General features: G+C 42.3%; 1 protein-coding gene and 1 pseudogene across 2 annotated transcripts; both read left to right on the forward strand.

Moving 5' to 3' along the window:
• Window positions 1–61: 61 nt before the first annotated feature.
• On the forward strand, window positions 62–5,340 carry HINT1 (histidine triad nucleotide binding protein 1). Its single transcript, XM_082457943.1, has 3 exons — window positions 62–333; window positions 3,167–3,271; window positions 5,020–5,340. The coding sequence occupies exons 1-3, from the start codon at window positions 223–225 to the stop codon at window positions 5,182–5,184; spliced, it is 381 nt and encodes a 126-aa protein (XP_082314069.1). The 5' UTR covers window positions 62–222; the 3' UTR covers window positions 5,185–5,340.
• A 1,599-nt stretch (window positions 5,341–6,939) lies between these two features.
• LOC309658847 (phosphatidylinositol transfer protein alpha isoform pseudogene) lies at window positions 6,940–16,893 on the forward strand (annotated as a pseudogene). The gene has a single exon. The product of its transcript is annotated as a phosphatidylinositol transfer protein alpha isoform pseudogene (transcript).
• Window positions 16,894–18,503: the final 1,610 nt, after the last annotated feature.

The following is an 18,503-nucleotide window of genomic DNA, read 5'->3' on the forward strand; positions in this document are numbered from 1 at the left end:
ACCGCCCTCCAGCTTAGTCGCGCCCAGCGATTCCCCTACAGCTGCCGCGCGCCCGCAGCAGCCCAGCGCACGTCGCCAGTGCGCACGCGCACGAGCTGCCGGGGCAAGAGAGCAGCGGTCCCCCCGCAGGCTTGGCCGCCAGTTCCCGCCCTCTGCCAGCTCCCACGGCTCCTCCCTCCTCCCGACCTTCTCCCCGGACGGCCGCGCGGGAGGGAGGCCGAGATGGCAGATGAGATCGCTAAGGCTCAGGCCGCCCGGCCTGGTGGCGACACGATCTTCGGGAAGATCATTCGCAAGGAAATCCCAGCCAAAATCATTTATGAGGATGACCAGGTAGGCACCGGGCGCCGCCTCGCTCGTGGGCTGAGGCGGGGCAGCCGCCTGTGGACACGCGGGTTTCCCGTGGTGGGAAGGGAAGGGAAGAGTCGGGGTGAGGGTGCGCCGCGGAGAAGGGAAGGCAGCGGGCCGCCTCGCGCGGCCTCTGCCTCGGGCCCGCAGCCAGCGGGCTGGGCCGCGGCCGCTCCGAGGCGGCCGGCCGGCGCGTGTCTGCGCTCCGGTTACGCGTTATCAGCCCGGAGCGCTGGCCAGGCCGCCGGGCGCCCGCGGGCCCGCGCTGCGGGGTCTGGGCGCTTGTTGTGGGCGCGCCGGGTCCTCGGCCTGAGCGCCCGCCTGCTCCCCGACTGCCTCGGACCTCTCCTGTGTCAGGAATCTGACAATCTCGCCCGCGCTCTGCCTGACAGGCAGAAACCCGATCGCACCCTGAACTCGGGCCCAATCTCCGCGATCTCCCGCGCACAGCCGGCCTGCCCGGGAGCTCCCGGGCGCCTTTCTCCGCCGCCTTGCGCTAGAGGGCCGGGGGCGAACGGCCTGGGGGCGGCACAGACGCGCTGGGCCTGGGCGAGGGCCGCTCGCCAACGCCACCCGGACCCACCCCCGCCGCCCATTCTCGGGCCTAGGACTCCTGAGATGAGAGTGGGCCTGCATCTAGGATTTGCTTTCCTTTGGCCCCTCCCGGGAAGAATGGTTCCTTTTATATTTTACAGGAAGCAATTTTATGCCAAGGGATTAAGAATGTCGTTTTTGTTGACTTCACTCTAGGTGAAACTGTTTTAGAAAGGCCGAGTTCATTTGACTTCGAGACATCTTGTATAAAATATTTAGTGGGCGGTTATATTTATGGATCTCACATAAAGCTGGACAGGTTGGCTGATTTAGGTACAAGGTTTGTGAACTTTAATAAATTAGCTTTATGAAATATGGAATATAAGGAAACATTTTATGCTACTAGTAGCATTCTTAGATTCAGAACACCTAAGATTTAATTCCTCGAGGTGAATTTATTTAAATATCTTTATTTGTCCGTTAGGGGAGTTCTTTTGTTGTAGGTAATGTGTATTTCTTTAAAAATATTTTAAGTTTCTTTTAATAAATGATCGTTGAAATACTGACTTGTGAGCCATCAAAGTTCTAAGGTGTAACAGCATGAAGCAATCTAAATGATACAGCATTTTTGTACAGAGTACCAAGTAGAATAACTCCTGAGACAGTTAAGCTGGGATAGGTTCTATTAAACAGCTTCCACCTTCAGTAGAGAACAAGAGATTCAAAACCATTCAAGTGGTATGTAATTTGTCTAAATGTTACTTATGCTCTTCATTTATACAAAAGAGAATAGATATATTTATTAAGTAATTGAGTAAAGTTGGAAGAAATCGGTGTTGGTCAAATATCAGCAAATTTCTCATTACAAATGTGATCACCGCCATAAAGGAAAAAAACCAAATTGCACAACCAGGGCTCCTGACCTAGGGAAGGTGGGGACGTGAATCAAAAGATTTCCTTTAAGTGGCGTTGGGAAATTTGGATAGCTGCATATAAATCAATTAAGTTAGAACACACCCTCACACCATGCACAAAAATAAACTCAAAATGGCTTAAATGGCTTATGTTTAAAGACTTAAACATAAGACATGACACCATAAAACTCCTAGAAGAGAACACAGGCAAAACATTCTCTGACATAAATTGTACCAATGTTTTCTTAGGTCATTCTCCCAAGGCAATAGAAATAAAAGCAAAAATAAACAAATGGGACCTAATCAAACTTACAGGCTTCAGGCTTTTGCACAGCAAAGGAAACCATAAAAAAACAAAACAAAACGAAAACCGAAAAGACAGCCTACGGAATGGGAGAAAATATTTGCAAATGATATGACCCACAAGGGCTTAATTTCCAAAATATACAAACAGCTCATAAAACTCAACAACAAAAAAACAAACAACCCAATGGAAAAATGGGCAGAAGAGACATTTCTCCAAAGAAGACACACAGATGGCCACAGGCACATGAAAAGATGCTCAACATCACTAATTATTAGAGAAATGCACATCGAAACTACAATGAGGTACCACCTCACACCGGTCAGAATGGCCATCGTTAAAAAGTCTATAGGGCTTCCCTGGTGGCACAGTGGTTGAGAATCTGCCTGCCAATGCAGGGAACACGGGTTCGAGCCCTGGTCTGGGAAGATCCCACATGCCGCGGAGCAACTAGGCCCATGAGCCACAATTACTGAGCCTGCACGTCTGGAGCCTGTGCTCCGCAACAAGAGAGGCCGTGATAATGAGAGGCCCGCACACCGCGATGAAGAGTGGCCCCCATTTGCCGCAACTAGAGAAAGCCCTCGCACAGAAACGAAGACCCAACACAGCCATAAATAAATAAATACATACATACATACATACATACATACATACATACATACATACAAACAAACCCAAAGTTTAAAAAAAAAAAAAAAGGCTACAAATAAATGCTGGAGAGGGTGTGGAGAAAAGGGAACCTCCAACACTGTTGGTGGGAATGTAAATTGGTGCAGCCACTATGGAGAACAGTATGGACGTTCCTCAGAAAACTAAAAATAGAGTTACCATATGATCCAGCAATCTCACTCCTGGGCATATACCTGGACAAAACTATAATTCAAAAAGATACCATTAGACTGTAAGTTCCATGAAAAGGACCAGAGGACCACATGTATTGTGTCCAATTCTGATTTCCTAGCATTTATTACAGTGTTTCCCATGGGGTTAGTGTGAAAGAATGATAAGTTTAGGCTGTAAGATTATATATGAAAACCTTGATTTTTCCCCCCTCTTATTCCAGTGTCTTGCTTTCCATGACGTTTCCCCTCAAGCACCAACACATTTTCTGGTGATACCCAAGAAACATATATCCCAGATTTCTGCAGCAGAAGATGACGATGAAGGTGTAAGTACATTTACTAACATTAATTTTCTTGTTTTTTAAATTGGGAGACTAAATTTTGACTTTAAAGTGATGTCACATTTTCATTTTCCTGGGGGCATTACTGAGGAAAATCAGAAAATCATCAGGGGTTCAAGGCAATGTATAAGTAGTTTGATTTTTTAATGAGATATAACTGACATATAACATATTAGATTTAAGTATATAACATAATGATTTGATATATGTATATACTACAAAATGATCACAGTGGGACTTCCCTGGTGGTCCAGTGGGTAAGACTGTGCGCTCCCAATGCAGGGGGCCTGGGTTCAATCCCCAGTCAGGGAACTAGATCCCACATGCCTCAGCAAAGATCCCGAGTGCTGCAGCCAAGACTTGGCGTAGCCAAATAAATAAATAAATTTTTTTTTTTCCAAAAAGAAAATGATCACAGTAAGTCTTGTTTACATCCATCACCACAAATTCTTTTTTTTTGGATTTTAATTCCTTTATTCAAATGATCTCTGGGCTTAAATTTACAAAACAAATTTCATCTTTAGACTTTCATTTCTCCCTGAGAATTTGATAAAGAGAAAAGATGTATATTCAAATTAGATGTAGTTCCATGCTTTTAGTGTTTTTTTAATTAGAGAACCTTACTATTTTCATTGTCTTATGCAGAACCTCTGATATGCTATGTTGAGCAATGTAATTGGACATAGTTTGGCATGGAAAACAGGAAATTAATTTTCAGCCTTTGAAATGGAGTATCTTTAGTGTTGACTGATTAGTGTATTTTCTTACCCATTTCCTAGCCTTCTGGGGTCAAAACTACACTCCCACCAACAATCCCAGAATGATGCCCAAAAGAAGTCATCACCACAAATTCTTAAACAAAAAAGGGTTCTAAGCAAGGATTAGTTGGTGAGACTCATTTTTCCTTAAGTAAGAAATAGTGTTATCGTACAGGAGAGGGTTCATTGGCTCTTCTGTTAATGCCGTTAAAGAAAAATAATTACTTGATTTTGCTAGGAGGTACTGGCCTCAATTAAAATTTTTCCTGGTGCTCTTTGTAGTAGATTATATAATTGTTCATAAATACTATTTTATTTAGGGGTACATTATATTTCTGACCTCACTGATGTTGGGCCTGGTCGTATGACTTAACTTGGCCAATGAGTACAAACAGAAGTGATACATGTCTTTTGAATAGAAACTTTAAGAGCTAGCACCCAGTTTGCCATGTTCTCTCTTGCCTCTGCCACTGTGATCATACAGAGACTGTTCCATCAGCCTGGGTTTCAAAGTGAAAAAGATGTAGAATATAGAGCCTGGTCAACTTGTGATGAAGATGTAGTAAACACAAGAAATGTATGTTTGTTGTAAACCAGATTTGGGGGTGGTTTGTTAACCACAGCATAACCAATTCTATCCCAACTGATACACTCCCCATAACAAGCAAGCAAGGTATCTTGCCTTATTAAGAAAATTTAAATACCACTTGGAATATGATTTAAAAATTGTTTTAATTGAGCAGATTTTTGTCTCTAATTCGTTTATTGAAATTAGTAATTAATAAATACCTAATCTTACTGGGTTTTTAATTGTAGATTATATTATATTAGGATTAAAAGTGTTTCCAAATATTTGCCCAAAGTCTGTTTCAGTTTGGCAGTTTTTTAATTTAATATTTCAGCTTGGTAGTTTGTTACATGATGACAAGAAGTTGTAAATTACCATTGCTTAAGAAACTTTTATTTTTTTTCCAGCTTCTTGGACATTTAATGATTGTTGGCAAGAAATGTGCTGCTGATCTGGGCCTGAAGAAGGGTTATCGAATGGTGGTGAATGAAGGTTCAGATGGGGGACAGTCTGTCTATCATGTTCATCTCCATGTTCTTGGAGGTCGGCAGATGAATTGGCCTCCTGGTTAAGTGTGTTGTAGGGATCATTTTCCCTTCTCTATGCAGTGATCAGATCTGCAAGTTCCAATATGCAAAACAATACTTTTTTTTGCCTGTGTATGGAGAGATTGCAGAAATAATTTAAAAAACCCATACGTAATAAAAGACATTGTTGCATGGTCTGAATTCTGTATTTGACTTATTTTAAAAAACATATTTGTTGGAATGTTTGAAGGTGGAGTTCATAATTTGGGAGGTTTTTGTTTTTTCTCCCCACAGAGGACTCAGCCTATGTACATGGCTATAATGGTGTGAGTGATCTTTGAAGACAAATTTAAAAATTTCATAAAATTAGCTTTAGCTTTGAAATATCCCTTTAGGGTAAAATATTAGTCCAGGAGAAGATTTTCTAATCCAATTCTCTTATTTTCTAAGAACAAAGGAGTATGTGATGTGATTGATCCAGAAAATGACAGTTGTGGGTCTAGCAAAGATGCTTTTTGTCCAGGTCACGTGTTTCTCCTGGACTACTGGGGTAGTGTGGAAGGGATGAAAGTAGATTTGTCACAGAATCTTTGATGACCATGTGAAGCCATACAATGATGTTTCCTTGTTACCTAACGCTATTAATTATAAAGACTTGAAAATATATTATTTAGAATTAACTCTCCAAATTGAAAACTCATTGTTGTGAATGTGTATGTGCACACTAGCAAAAATTTTTAAGTTATGCATGACTCTGGCTATGTAGAGTTGGGGGGAAATCTCAGGGTTTGAGTTCTTATGTAGGCTGACAACAAAACTTTTTTTTTTTTGGTCTTGCCATGCACCCTAGCCTTTCTAAGTTTGTGCAGGGCAAACAGGTTTGCTTCTTTGCTTTCCTTCATGTAGGCACTTTCCAGCTTCTAAAATTTATTTAATACTTCTTGCCTGCTTTGTCTCTTCTCATTCTCTTTGTGTTTATGGGTTCCTTCCATTTTTAATCCCTAAGACCATTTTAGTAGACTTTGACACATTTTATTGCAAATTGTTTTTCTTCTAAATTTTTAATTTTATTAGTGACTTAAAAAATTTAGGGGGAGTGGATTAGGGAAATTGGCTGTATATGTCCTACAAGTGAGTTTTTTCCAACTGTCATTTTTTTACTTTGTTTATGGTGTTTGTTTAAAATATTTATATGGTTAATGTATCAATTTTTAATTTAGTTCATATTTTTAAGAGCCTTTCTCACCCTAGGAGGATTTATAAAAGAAATTATTCCCCTAATACTTTATGGCTTTACGTATTTTTATGCCTTTTTTATGAGGGAAGTTCTGGGGTGGGGGATGAGTTTTGGAGGGATTTGTGCCACTGTATAAAATGTAATAATGAGAGAAGCATTTGTATTACATATAAGAGGGTTGAGTCTAGTTCCTTAGGCATATTAACTTTCCCATTGATTTCATCAAACTAGTGCTAATAAATCAGGTAGATAACCGCTAAGTTGTCTTGCTGATTGTGTCCGACCTTTCTGCCTAAAATCGTTCTGAGACTCAATTTTCAGTGTGTGCAGGGGGGTGGGGGGCGGTGGGGGGGGTGAGTATCCCACACAGCACCAGGTAATTCTCCAGATACCAGCTGGGCATCCTACAGTTCAATTCAGTTCTAACACTACCCAGAGATAACATCAGATTCCACAGGTTAAGGGTTCAGCCCTACACGACTGCCATCCCCCTATCCCTCCAACTTCAGATGCCATTCACAAGCTCGGGTTGTTACCTGTACTTCTGACCAGCTGGCTACTAACTAGATCAGTGATTTATTATAAAAGGATATAATTCAGAAGCAGCCAGATAAGAGGTACATAGCACAAAGTATGGGGAAGGGCCAGGAGCTTCCATGCTTTCTTTCAGTGCACCACTCTTCCCAAATCTCCATGTATTCACCGACCTGGAATCTCTGAAAAATGCTCTTTTGGGTTTTATGGAGGCTTCACTGCCTAGGCACGATTGATTAAATCATTGGCCATTGGTAATGAATTCAACTTCCAGCCCTTTTCCCCCTCCCTGAGGTTGTTGGGTAGGGCTGAAAGTTCCAATCAAGGGGTTGATTCCCTTAGGTTACCTAAGGGTGGTCCAAAAGTCACCTCATTAACATAACAAAAGATACCTTTATCCCTCTTATCACTTAGGATAATTACAAGGGTTTTAGGAGCTCTGTGCCAGAAAGGGAGATGAAGACCAAATACGTATTTCTTACCATAAATCACAGTATCAAACTGCCTGAAACAGACTTGTGTCAGATATTCACCAAACCTCATGTGGTAGCCAGTTTCCAAGATAGCCCACAGACATCCTCTCCTAGCATCCACACCCTCGTGTAGTGGGTCACAAAGGGCTTGTGGCTTATATACCTTGTTCTCTTGGATTGCTCACTTTGGGGGAAGCCAGCTGCTATGGCCAAGGACACGCAAGCAGCCCAGTGGGAAAGCCTATGTTGGGAGGAACTGAGGCCTCCTGCCAGCAGCCAGCGTTAACATGTCAGCTATGAATAAACCACCCTGGAAGTAGATCCTCCAGCTCCAGTCAAGCCTTCAGATGACCGCAACCTCATGAGAGACTCCAAGGCAGAACCACCCGACTAATCTCCCAAATTCCTACCCCACAGAAATTAAGAGATAACAAAGGATTGTTTTAAGCCACTAAATTTGGGGATAATTTGTTACATAGTAATAGATAACAAACATCCTCTTTTACTTAGCATATAGCTAAACTACATTTCCCTGCACCCCTTCAGCTATGTGGGGGCATGTGCCTGTAGTCTGGTCAGTGAGATGTGTGAGGAACTGATGTATGCCATTTCAAGCCCCAGAAAAATCTCCCATGCTATCTATCCCCCATGCTTTCTTTTTTCCTTTGTCTTGGCAAAATGCAGAAAGGATCCAGCAGAGGACAATGAGCTGTTTGATGGAAAGAGCTTGAATCCCTGAATGAATGGGGCAGAGTTCTCATTATTCCTGACCCACATCAGAATTTGTTAAGCTGAAACAGGAGGGAAGGGGGCAGGGCACAACTTTTAAAAGAATGACATAGCCCGAGGACATGACATAAACTGATTAGAACCAATAGGTCCAAGAAGGCGGACAAGTCCACTAGACCTTAAGCCTCAGGATACGCTCATTGTAACACATCAGCAAGCTAAATGACACACTCACAGGTGCCATGACAGTTCCAAGGCTGACCATAAAGGTCAAAAAGTAGGTGCTGGCCTAATTTTTGGAAATCCCCACCCCTTCTCCAAAATAGCTGGAATACTCCTCCCACTCATTAGCCTATGAAATTACCCACCCCTATAAAAACTGACAACCCCATACCCTGAGGCCACTTTTGCCTTCTGAGATGGCCCAGGCTCTGTCTGTGGAGTGTGATTCTCTCTAAATAAATCCACTTCTTACCTATCACTTTGTCTCTCACTGAATTCTTTCTGTGACGAGACAACAAGAACCCAAGCTTCGGGCTTCCCTGGTGGCACAGTGGATAAGAATCTGCCTGCCAATGCAGGGGAAACAGGTTCGATTCCTGGTCCAGGAAGATCCCACATGCCGCGGAGCAACTAAGCCCATGCGCCACAATTACTGAGCCTGCACTCTAGAGCCTACGAGCCACAACTACTGAAGCCCACATGCCTACAGCCCGTGCTCCTCAACAAGAGAAGCCACCACAATGAGAAGCCCGCGCACCACAACGAAGAGTAGCCCCTGCTCGCCACAACTAGAGAAAGCCCGTGCGCAGCAACGAAGATCCAATGCAGCCCAAAATAAATAAATTAAAAAAAAAAAAAGAACCCGAGCTTCATTAAGTCCTGAGACCAGGTGTGTGATCTCAGTTAAAAGACCCTGGGTTTGAGTCCCAATCCAGTTTTTGGCTGGGTTCTAGTCCTGGCCCATGGGCTCAAGTCCCAATCTAGGTTTTTGCTGGGTTCAAGTCCTGGCCTGTGGGTTCAAGCCCCAATCTGGATTTTGGCTGCGTTCAAGTCCCAATCTGAGTTACACGGTTTCAAAGCCACTGAGATTTCAGGGATTAGGAAACAGCAGCTAGGAATATTTACCATAATTAATACAAGGTCTATGATTCAGGAGTGGTGGAACTTACTTATCTGCATAAGGTGGCTTGGGCTTTTAACTATCATAGCAGCCTATTTGATTGTTCTGCCCTTTGAATTACCTAGGAGGGTGAGACTGTCAGGGTAAGCAGGGTTAGAACTTGAAGTTAACAGTTGAGCTCATAAGCAGAGTGTAAGCCAGTTTCTGTAGCACAGCTTGATAGAACTGAACTGAGAGGGAGGCTAAATGGGAAATGACTCCTACCTTTAACATTAAATGTTGTAAGTTTAGACCAAAAGTGATAGATTCAGACCATTCAAGGGTCTTAATTTATCACTGAGATAATTTGCTTGAGTAAGCTACTAAGAAAATCAAAGTGGTCTTTATCCTTCATTTTAAAAAATGTTATTTTTCTCAATGTGATACACCGCATTAACAAATTAAGGAATGAAAACCATATGATCATTTCAATAGATGCAGAAAACGCTTTTGAAAAAATTCAACACCCATTTATGATAAAAACTCTCCAGAAAATGGGCATAGAGGGAACCGACATCAACATAATAAAGGCCATATATGACAAACCCACAGAAAGCATCATACCCAATAGTGAAAAACTGAAAGCATTTCCACTAAGATCAGGAACAAGACAAGGATGTTCACTCTTGCCACTCTTATTCAACATAGTTTTGGAAGTCCTAGCCACAGCAATCAGAGAAGAAAAAGAAATAAAAGGAATACAAATTGGAAAAGAAGAAGTAAAACTGTCACTCTCTGCCAGTGACATGATACTATACATAGAAAATCCTAAAGATGCCACCAGAAAACTACTAGAACCAATCAATGAATTTGGTAAGGTTGCAGGATACAAAATTAATGCACAGAAATCTCTGGCATTCCTATACACCAAAAACAAAATATCAGAAAGAGAACTTAAGGGAACACTCCCATTTACTACTGCAACAAAAAGAATAAAATATGTAGGAATAAACCTGCCTAAGGAGAAGACTTGTACTCAGAAAACTATAAAACACTGATGAAAGAAATCAAAGATGACATAAACAGATGGAGAAATATACTATGTTCTTGGATTGGAAGAATCAATATTGTGAAAATGACTATACTACCCAAAGCAATCTACACATTCAATGCAATCCCTATCAAACTACCCATGGCATTCTTCACAGAATTAGAACAAAAAAATCTTACAATTCGTATGGAAACACAGAAGACCCCGACTAGCCAAAGCAATCTTGAGAAAGAAAAACAGAGCTGGAGGAATCAGGCTCCCAGACTTCAGACTATACTACAGAGCTACAGTAATCAATACAGTATGGTACTGGCACAAAAACAGAAATATAGATCAATGGAACAGGATAGAAAGCCCAGAGATAAACCCACACACATATGGTCACCTTATTTTTGATAAAGGAGGCAAGAATATACAATGGAGAAAAGACAGCCTCTTCAGTAAGTGGTGCTCGGACAACTGGACAGCTACATGTAAAAGAATGAAATTAGAACACTCCCTAACACCATGCACAAAAATAAACTCCAAATGGATTAAGGACTTAAATGTAAGACCAGACACTATAAAACTTTTAGAGGAAAACATAGGAAAAACACTCTGACATAAATCACAGCAAGATCTTTTTTGACCCACCTCCTAGAGTAACAGAAATAAAAACAAAAATAAACAAATGGGACTTAATTAAACTTAAAAGCTTTTGCACAGCAAAGGAAACCCTAAACAAGACAAAAAGACAACCCTCAGAATGGGAGAAAATATTTGCAAATGAAACAACAGACAAAGGATTAATCTCCTAAATATACAAACAGCTCATGGAGCTCAATATCAGAAAAACAAACAATCCAGTTAAAAAATGGGTGGAAGACCTAAATAGACATTTCACCAAGGAAGACATGCAGATGGCCAAGAGGCACATGAAGAGATGCTCAACATCACTAACTATTAGAGAAATGCAAATCAAAACTACAGTGAGGTATCACCTCACACCAGTCAGAATGGCCATCATCAAAAAATCTACAAACAATAAATGCTAGAGAGGGTGTGGAGAAAAGGGAACTCTCCTACACTGTTGGTGGGAATGTAAATTGATACAGCCACTATGGAGAACAGTATGGAGGTTCCTTAAAAAACCAAAAATAGAACTACCATATGACCCAGCAATCCCACTACTGGGCATATACCCTGAGAAAACCATAATTCAAAAAGAGTCATGTACCACAATGTTCACTGCAGCACTATTCACAACAGCCAGGACATGGAACTAACCTAAGTGTCTATCAATAGAGGAATGGATAAAGAAGATGTGGTACATATATATACAATGGAATATTACTTGGCCATAAAAAAAGAACAAAATAATTCCATTTGCAGCAACATGGATGGACCTAGAGATTGTCATACTGAGTGAAGTAAGTCAGACAGAGAAAGACAAATATCATATGACATCGCTTATATATGGAATATAAAAAAAGGCTACAAATGAACTTATCTACAAAACAATAATAGAGTTACAGATGTAAAATATAAACTTATGGTTACTGGGGGGTAAGGAGGGGGAGGGATAAATTGGAAGATTGGGATCGACACATACACACTACGATATACAGAATAGATAACTAATAAGGACCTACTGTATAGCACAGGGAACTCTACCCAATACTCTGTAATGGCCTATATGGGAAAAGAAACTAAAAAAGAGGGGATATATGTATATGTATAACTGATTCACTTTGCTCTACACCTGAAAGTAACACATTGTAAATCAATTATACTCCAATAAAAATTAAAAGAAAATAGTAGTGGGTGCCATTTTAATTCCAGGTAAAGCTCCTCTTTTTTTTTTTAATTTTTTAATTTAATTTAATTTATTTTTTTATACAGCAGGTTCTTATTAGTCATCAGTTTTATCCCCATCAGTGTATACACGTCAAAGCTCCTTTCTTACTGCACTCATTTCTAGTGTCCTATTACACTGACTACAACATATTTTTTCTACTCATATTATGACTTACAAAATAATAAGTAACTAAAATTTAAAAATTATGGCATGAGGGCTTCCCTGGTGGCGCAGTGGTTGAGAATCTGCCTGCCAATGCAGGGGACATGGGTTCGAGCCCTGGTCTGGGAAGATCCCACATGCCGCGGAGCAACTAAGCCTGTGAGCCACAACTACTGAGCCTGCGCGTCTGGAGCCTGTGCTCCGCAACAAGAGAGGCCGCGACAGTGAGAGGCCCACGCACCGCGATGAAGAGTGGCCCCTGCTCGCTGCAACTGGAGAAAGCCCTCGCACAGAAACGAAGACCCAACACAGCCAAAAATAAATAAATAAATAAATAAAATTAAAAATTATGGCATGAATTTTAGTTAAAAAGAACAAAAAGCGGGGAGAGTGGCCCAGATGGCGGAGTAGGAAGACCCTGAGCTCACCTCCTCCCACAGGCACACCAAAATGACAGCTATTTACAGAGCAATTATTGATGAGAAAGACCTGGAGACTACCAGAAAAGATCTTCTGCAACTAAAGATATAAAGAAGGAACCACAGTGAAATGGGTATGAGGGGCAGAAATGCAGTATAGTCAAAACTCATACATACAAAACTCATACTCTTATGACCCACAAATGGGAGCATAATTACAATTGCAGAGGTTCTCCCCAAGGAGCGAGAGGTCCACCCTGCATTGGGCTCCCCAGCTTCGGGCGTGGGGGTCCTGCACCAGGAAGATAAGCCCCCGGAACGTTTGGCTTTGAAAGCCAGTGGTGCTTACTTTTGGAAGAGCCAAAGGGCTGTAGGAAATAGAGAGTCCACTCTTTAAGGGTACACACAAAATCTCACACGCTCCAAGACCCAGAGCAGAGGCAGTAATTTGAAAGGTGCCTGGGTCAGACCCACCTGCTGATCTTGGAGAGCCTCCCAGAGAGACAGGAAGCAACTGGAGCTCACTCTGGGGACACAGACACTGGTAGCAGCCATTGTGGGTAATGTGTTCTACCACGAGGACACTGGTGCTGACAAGTGCCATTTTGGAGTCCTCCTAGCTTATTAGTGCCGGGACCCAGCCCTGATCACCAGCATGTTGGCACAAGTACTGGGATGCCTGAGGCCAAGCAGTTAGCCAAGCAGGGGCACAGCCTCACCCACCAGCAGATTGGCTGCCTTAGGAACCCCTGAGCCCCCAGCTGCCCTGGTACCTGACCCTGCCCACCAGAGGGCCCAGGATCTGGTCTCACCCATCAGTGCGCCAGAACTAGCCTCGGAACCCCAAGGTCCAACAGCCAGTTGTTGAGACCTGGCTTTGCTCAGCAGTGGGCATAACACCAACTCTGGTACCCCCAGGGCCTTGCAGCCAGAGATCTTAGGACCCGACTCTACACACCAGTGGGCAGGCGATAGCTCCAGGACAGCCTGGGCCCAGACTCCACCTGCCAGAGGGTTGGCACCAGCCCTGGGACCCCCCAGGACCCTGCAGCCAGAGACCCCAGAACCTAGCCCTGCCCACTAACAGGCTATCAGCCCCAGGACCACTAAAGTACCACAATTTGCCATGTTAGAACCCAGCCTACCCAGCAGCAGGCCAGCACCAGCTTCATGACCCCCAGGGCCCCACAGCCAGAGGCCTCAGGACCCAGCCCTTCTCACCAGCGGGTAGACACGTGCCCCAGGACCACTGCAGTCCTGCACCTTGCTGTGTCAGGACACAGCCCACCTACAAGCACCCAGCACCAGCCCTGAGACCCTTGGGCCCTGGCCCTACCCACCAGCAGGACAAATCCAGCTCTGGGAAACCCTGGGGCCCTGAACCAGCTGCTCAAGATCTGGCCCCACATACCAGTGGCTGACACGAGCTCTGGTCCCCCAGGGCTCTGCAGCCAGAATCCCTGGGAACTGGCTCCACCCACCAGTGGGCCAGCACTAGCCCTGGGACCCCAAGGGCCCTGGCCCTGCCCTCCAGCAGGTTTACACCAGCTCTGAGACACCTTGGACCCCTCAGCCAGCCACCCTTGGGATTGAGCCCCACTCATCAGCGGGCCAACGCCAGCTTTGGGACACCCAGGACCCTGCAGCCAGCCATGTCAGGAACATGTCCTACCAACCAGCAGGTGGACACTAGATCCAGGACCCCCAGCTGCACAACCACCCACTTTAAAGTGATGAAAGGAAAAACCTCCAATCAGGAATACTCTACCCAGGAAGGCTTTCATTCAGATTTGATGGAGAGATCAAAAGTTTTACAGACAAGCAAAAGCTAAAAGAGTTCAGCACCACCAAGCCAGCTTTACAAGAAATGTTAAAGGGCACTCACTAAGCAAAAAACAAAGCAAAACAAAACAAAAAAACAGGCCACAACTAGAACATGAAAATTACAGAAGGAAAAATCTCATCGATAAAAGCAAATATACAATAAAGATAGTAAATCAACCATGTATAAAGCTAGTAGGAAGGTCAAAAGACAGAAGTAGTAAAATCATCTATATTCTGAATAAGTAGTCAAGTGGTACACAAAACAAAAAGATGCAAAATATGATGTCAAAAAACAGTAAAGGTGGGGAGAGTAAAAATGCATGCTTGTTAAAATGTGTTCGGACTTAAGAGATCAGCAACTTAAAATAATCATACACTCACATATATTTCTATATATAAACCTTATGGTAAGTACAAACTAAAAATCTATATAGATACACAAAAAAGAAAGGATTCCAAACATAACACTAAAAATAGTCATCAAATCACAAGGGAAGAGAACAAAAGAAGAAGAAAGGAACAAAAAAGAAGTACAAAAATAACCCCCAAACAATTAACAGAGTGGCAATAAGTACAAAGCTATCAACAATTACTTTAAATGTAAAGGAACTAAGTGCTCCAATCAAAAGATATAGAGTGGTTGAATGATACAAAAACAAGGCCCATATATATGCTCCTTACAAGAAACTCATTTCAGATCTAAAGACGTACACAGACTGGAAGTGAGAGATTGGGAAAAGGCTTTCCACGTAAATGGAAATGAAAAGAAAGCTGGGGTAGTGATATTTATATCAGACAAAATAGACTTAAAGTCTATTTTAAAGAGACTGTGACAAGAGACAAAGGAGGATACCACATAATGATCAAGTGTCAGTCCAAGAAGAAGATATAATAATTGTAGGCAGAACTGGAGCTCTGGGCAGCACCAGCAGTGGCATAGGAGGCAGCGAGGCTGGGATGGCAGAAGCCAACCAGTGATTGCAGCAAGAGTGGCAGGGACAGAGCAGACCACAAGGAAGGTGCACAGGCAGCCAGACTGGGCCAGGCCATGGGGAGAGTGGCCACTGGGAAGCAGGCAGCAGGCTGGGTGGGCAGCTGCCTAGCCATGAAGCGACATGGTGCTGCTCAAAGAGTATCAAGTCATCTTACCTGTGGCTGTGGAAGAGTATCAAGTGGGGTAGCTGTATTCTGTGGCTGAGGTCAATCAAAGTGAAACCGGTGGTGGTAAAGGCATAGAGGTCCTGGTGAATGAGCCCTATGAGAAGGACAGTGAGTAAGGCCAGTAAACACACAAGATCTACCACTTACAGAGCAAAGTGCCCACGTTTGTTCGAAAGCTGGCCCCAGAGGGAGCCATGAATATACATGAAAAAGCATGGAATGCCTACCCTCCTACCGTTATTGCTGAACTGTTATTACAAATGAGTACATGAAAGAAGACTTTCTGATTAAAATTGAAACCTGGCACAAACCATATCTTGGCACCCAGGAGAATGTGCATAAACTGGAACCTGAGGCATGGAAACATGTGGAAGCCATATATATAGACACTGAAGATCAAAACCAAGTACTTAGCAAGGACTTCAAGGTAGAGGAAGACCCAGCAAAATTTAAATCTATCAAAACAGGCTGAGAACCCTTGGGCCCCAACTGGAAGCAAGAACTTGTAAATCAGAAGGACTACCCATACATTCATACATACAAAATGGTTACTGTTAAGTTCAAGTGGTGGGGCCTGCAGAACAAAGTGGAAAACTTTATACATAAGTAAGAGAGGTGTCTGTTTACAAACTTCCACAGGCAGCTGTTCTGTTGGCTTGATAAGTGGGTTGACCTGACTATGGACAACATTCAAAGGATGGAAGAAGAGATGAAGAGATAGCTGGATTAGACAAGGCAAAAGGACCCAGTTAAAGGAATGGTGGCAGATGACTAAAGCCACCCCTCCTCCTTCTGCACTTTTTGCAAGACAGTGGTCAAAAGGAAGGCCCAGCAGCTCCACCCTCCCAAGTGACAGGCCATCTTTGGACATAGTCTTTCTGTGCCCATTCTTCAGACAACTTTTTATCCCTTACTGTAGCTAATTCTAGATGCCCTTTAATACTGGGAACAAATAGACCATCTGGTATTATGAAGTCCATGTGTGCGGGAGCCTGTTCCTCTGAGATGTGTGGTGTGCAGGTTGCTGTATTTACAGCTCCTCCCTCTCCAACCATTGTGTTCTCAACCTATTTCTGTGTGCCCTCCCCCACTTTATTTCCAAGTGACAATTTTAGTCTTTCAAAAAAAAAAATTGTAAATATATACGCACCCAACATCAGAACACTTAAATACATAATGCAACTATTAACAGACATAAAGGGAGAAATTGACAGTAACACAATAATAGTAGGGGACTTTAACACCCCACTTACATGAATGGACAGATCATCTAGACAGAAAATCAATAAGGAAATACTGTCCATAAATGACATATTAGATGAGATGAACTTAATGGATATATATAGAACATTCTGTCCAAAAGCAGCAGTATATGCATTCTTTTAAAGCATACATGGAACATTCTCCAGGATAAATCATATGCTAGGCCACAAAACAAGTCTCAGTGAACTTTAAGAAGGCTGAAATCATATCAAGCATCTTTTCCAGCCACAATGCAAATACAAGAAAAAAACTGTAGGGAATTCCCTGGCAGTCAAATGGTTAGGACTCTGCGCTCTCACTGCTGAGGGCCCGGGTTTGATCCCTTGTTGGGGAACTAAGATCCCACAAGCCGTGCAGCCAAAAAAAAAAAAAAAGAAAAGAAAAGAAAGAAAAAACACTAACATGTGGAGACTAAATGATATGCTACTAAACAACCAATAGATTACTGAAAAAAATCAAAGAAGAAGTAAACAAATACCTGGAGATAAATGAAAATGAAAACACAATGATCCAAATCTATGGGATGCAGCAAGAGCAGTTCTAAGAGAGAAGTTTATAGTGATACAAGTCTACCTCAGGAAACAAGAGAAATCTCAAATAAACAACCTAACCCTACACTTAAAGGAACTACAGTAAGTCCCCTACACATGAACGAGTTCCGTTCCGAGAGTGCGTTCGTGAGTCTAATTTGTTTGTAAGTCCAACAAAATTAGCCTAGGTACCCAACTAACACAATAGGCTATATAGTACTGTACTGTAATAGGTTTATAATACTTTTCACACAAATAACACATAACAAACGAACTCAAAAAATTAAAAAAAACTTTAATCTTACAGTACAGTACCGTGAAAAGTACAGTACAGTACCAGCTACATCATCGCTGCTTTTACTCTTGCTTCCAGACATCCTGGGCTTGAAATAAAGATACTGTACTACTGTACTCTATAAAGTACTGTACACTAAAGTACACAAAAGCACAACCACTTGTAGAGGATGCATGCATGTAACAATGTACACCAGACATGTGAACTAACTTACGTGATTGGACATGTGAACGCACGTTTGCATCTTTGAAAGTCTGCAACTTGAAGGTTCGTATGTAGGGGACTTACTGTAGAAAAAAATCAAATAAAACCCAAAGTTAGTACAAGGAAAGAAATCATAAATAAAATCATAAATGAAATAGAGATGTAAAAAAACACAGAAACACCTAGGGGGTGGGATAGGAAGGGTGGGAGGGAGACGCAAGAGGGAGGAGATATGGGGATATGTGTATATGTATAGCTGATTCACTTTGTTATAAAGCAGAAACTAACACACCATTGTAAAGCAATTATACTCCAATAAAGATATTAAAAAAAAAACCATAGAGCTGGTCCTTTGAAAAGATAAACAAAATTGACAAACCTTCAGCCAGACTCATCAAAAAAAAAAAAAAGAAAGAAAGAAAGAAAGAAAGAAAGAAAGAGGGCCCGAATCAATAAAATAAGAAATGAAAAAGGAAAAGTTACAACCAATATCACAGAAATACAAAGGATTATAAGAGATTACTATGAACAATTATACAACAA

Source organism: Balaenoptera physalus (genome assembly GCF_965194825.1).
Source record: "Balaenoptera physalus genome assembly, chromosome: 3".
Classification (NCBI taxonomy): Eukaryota; Metazoa; Chordata; class Mammalia; order Artiodactyla; family Balaenopteridae; genus Balaenoptera; species Balaenoptera physalus.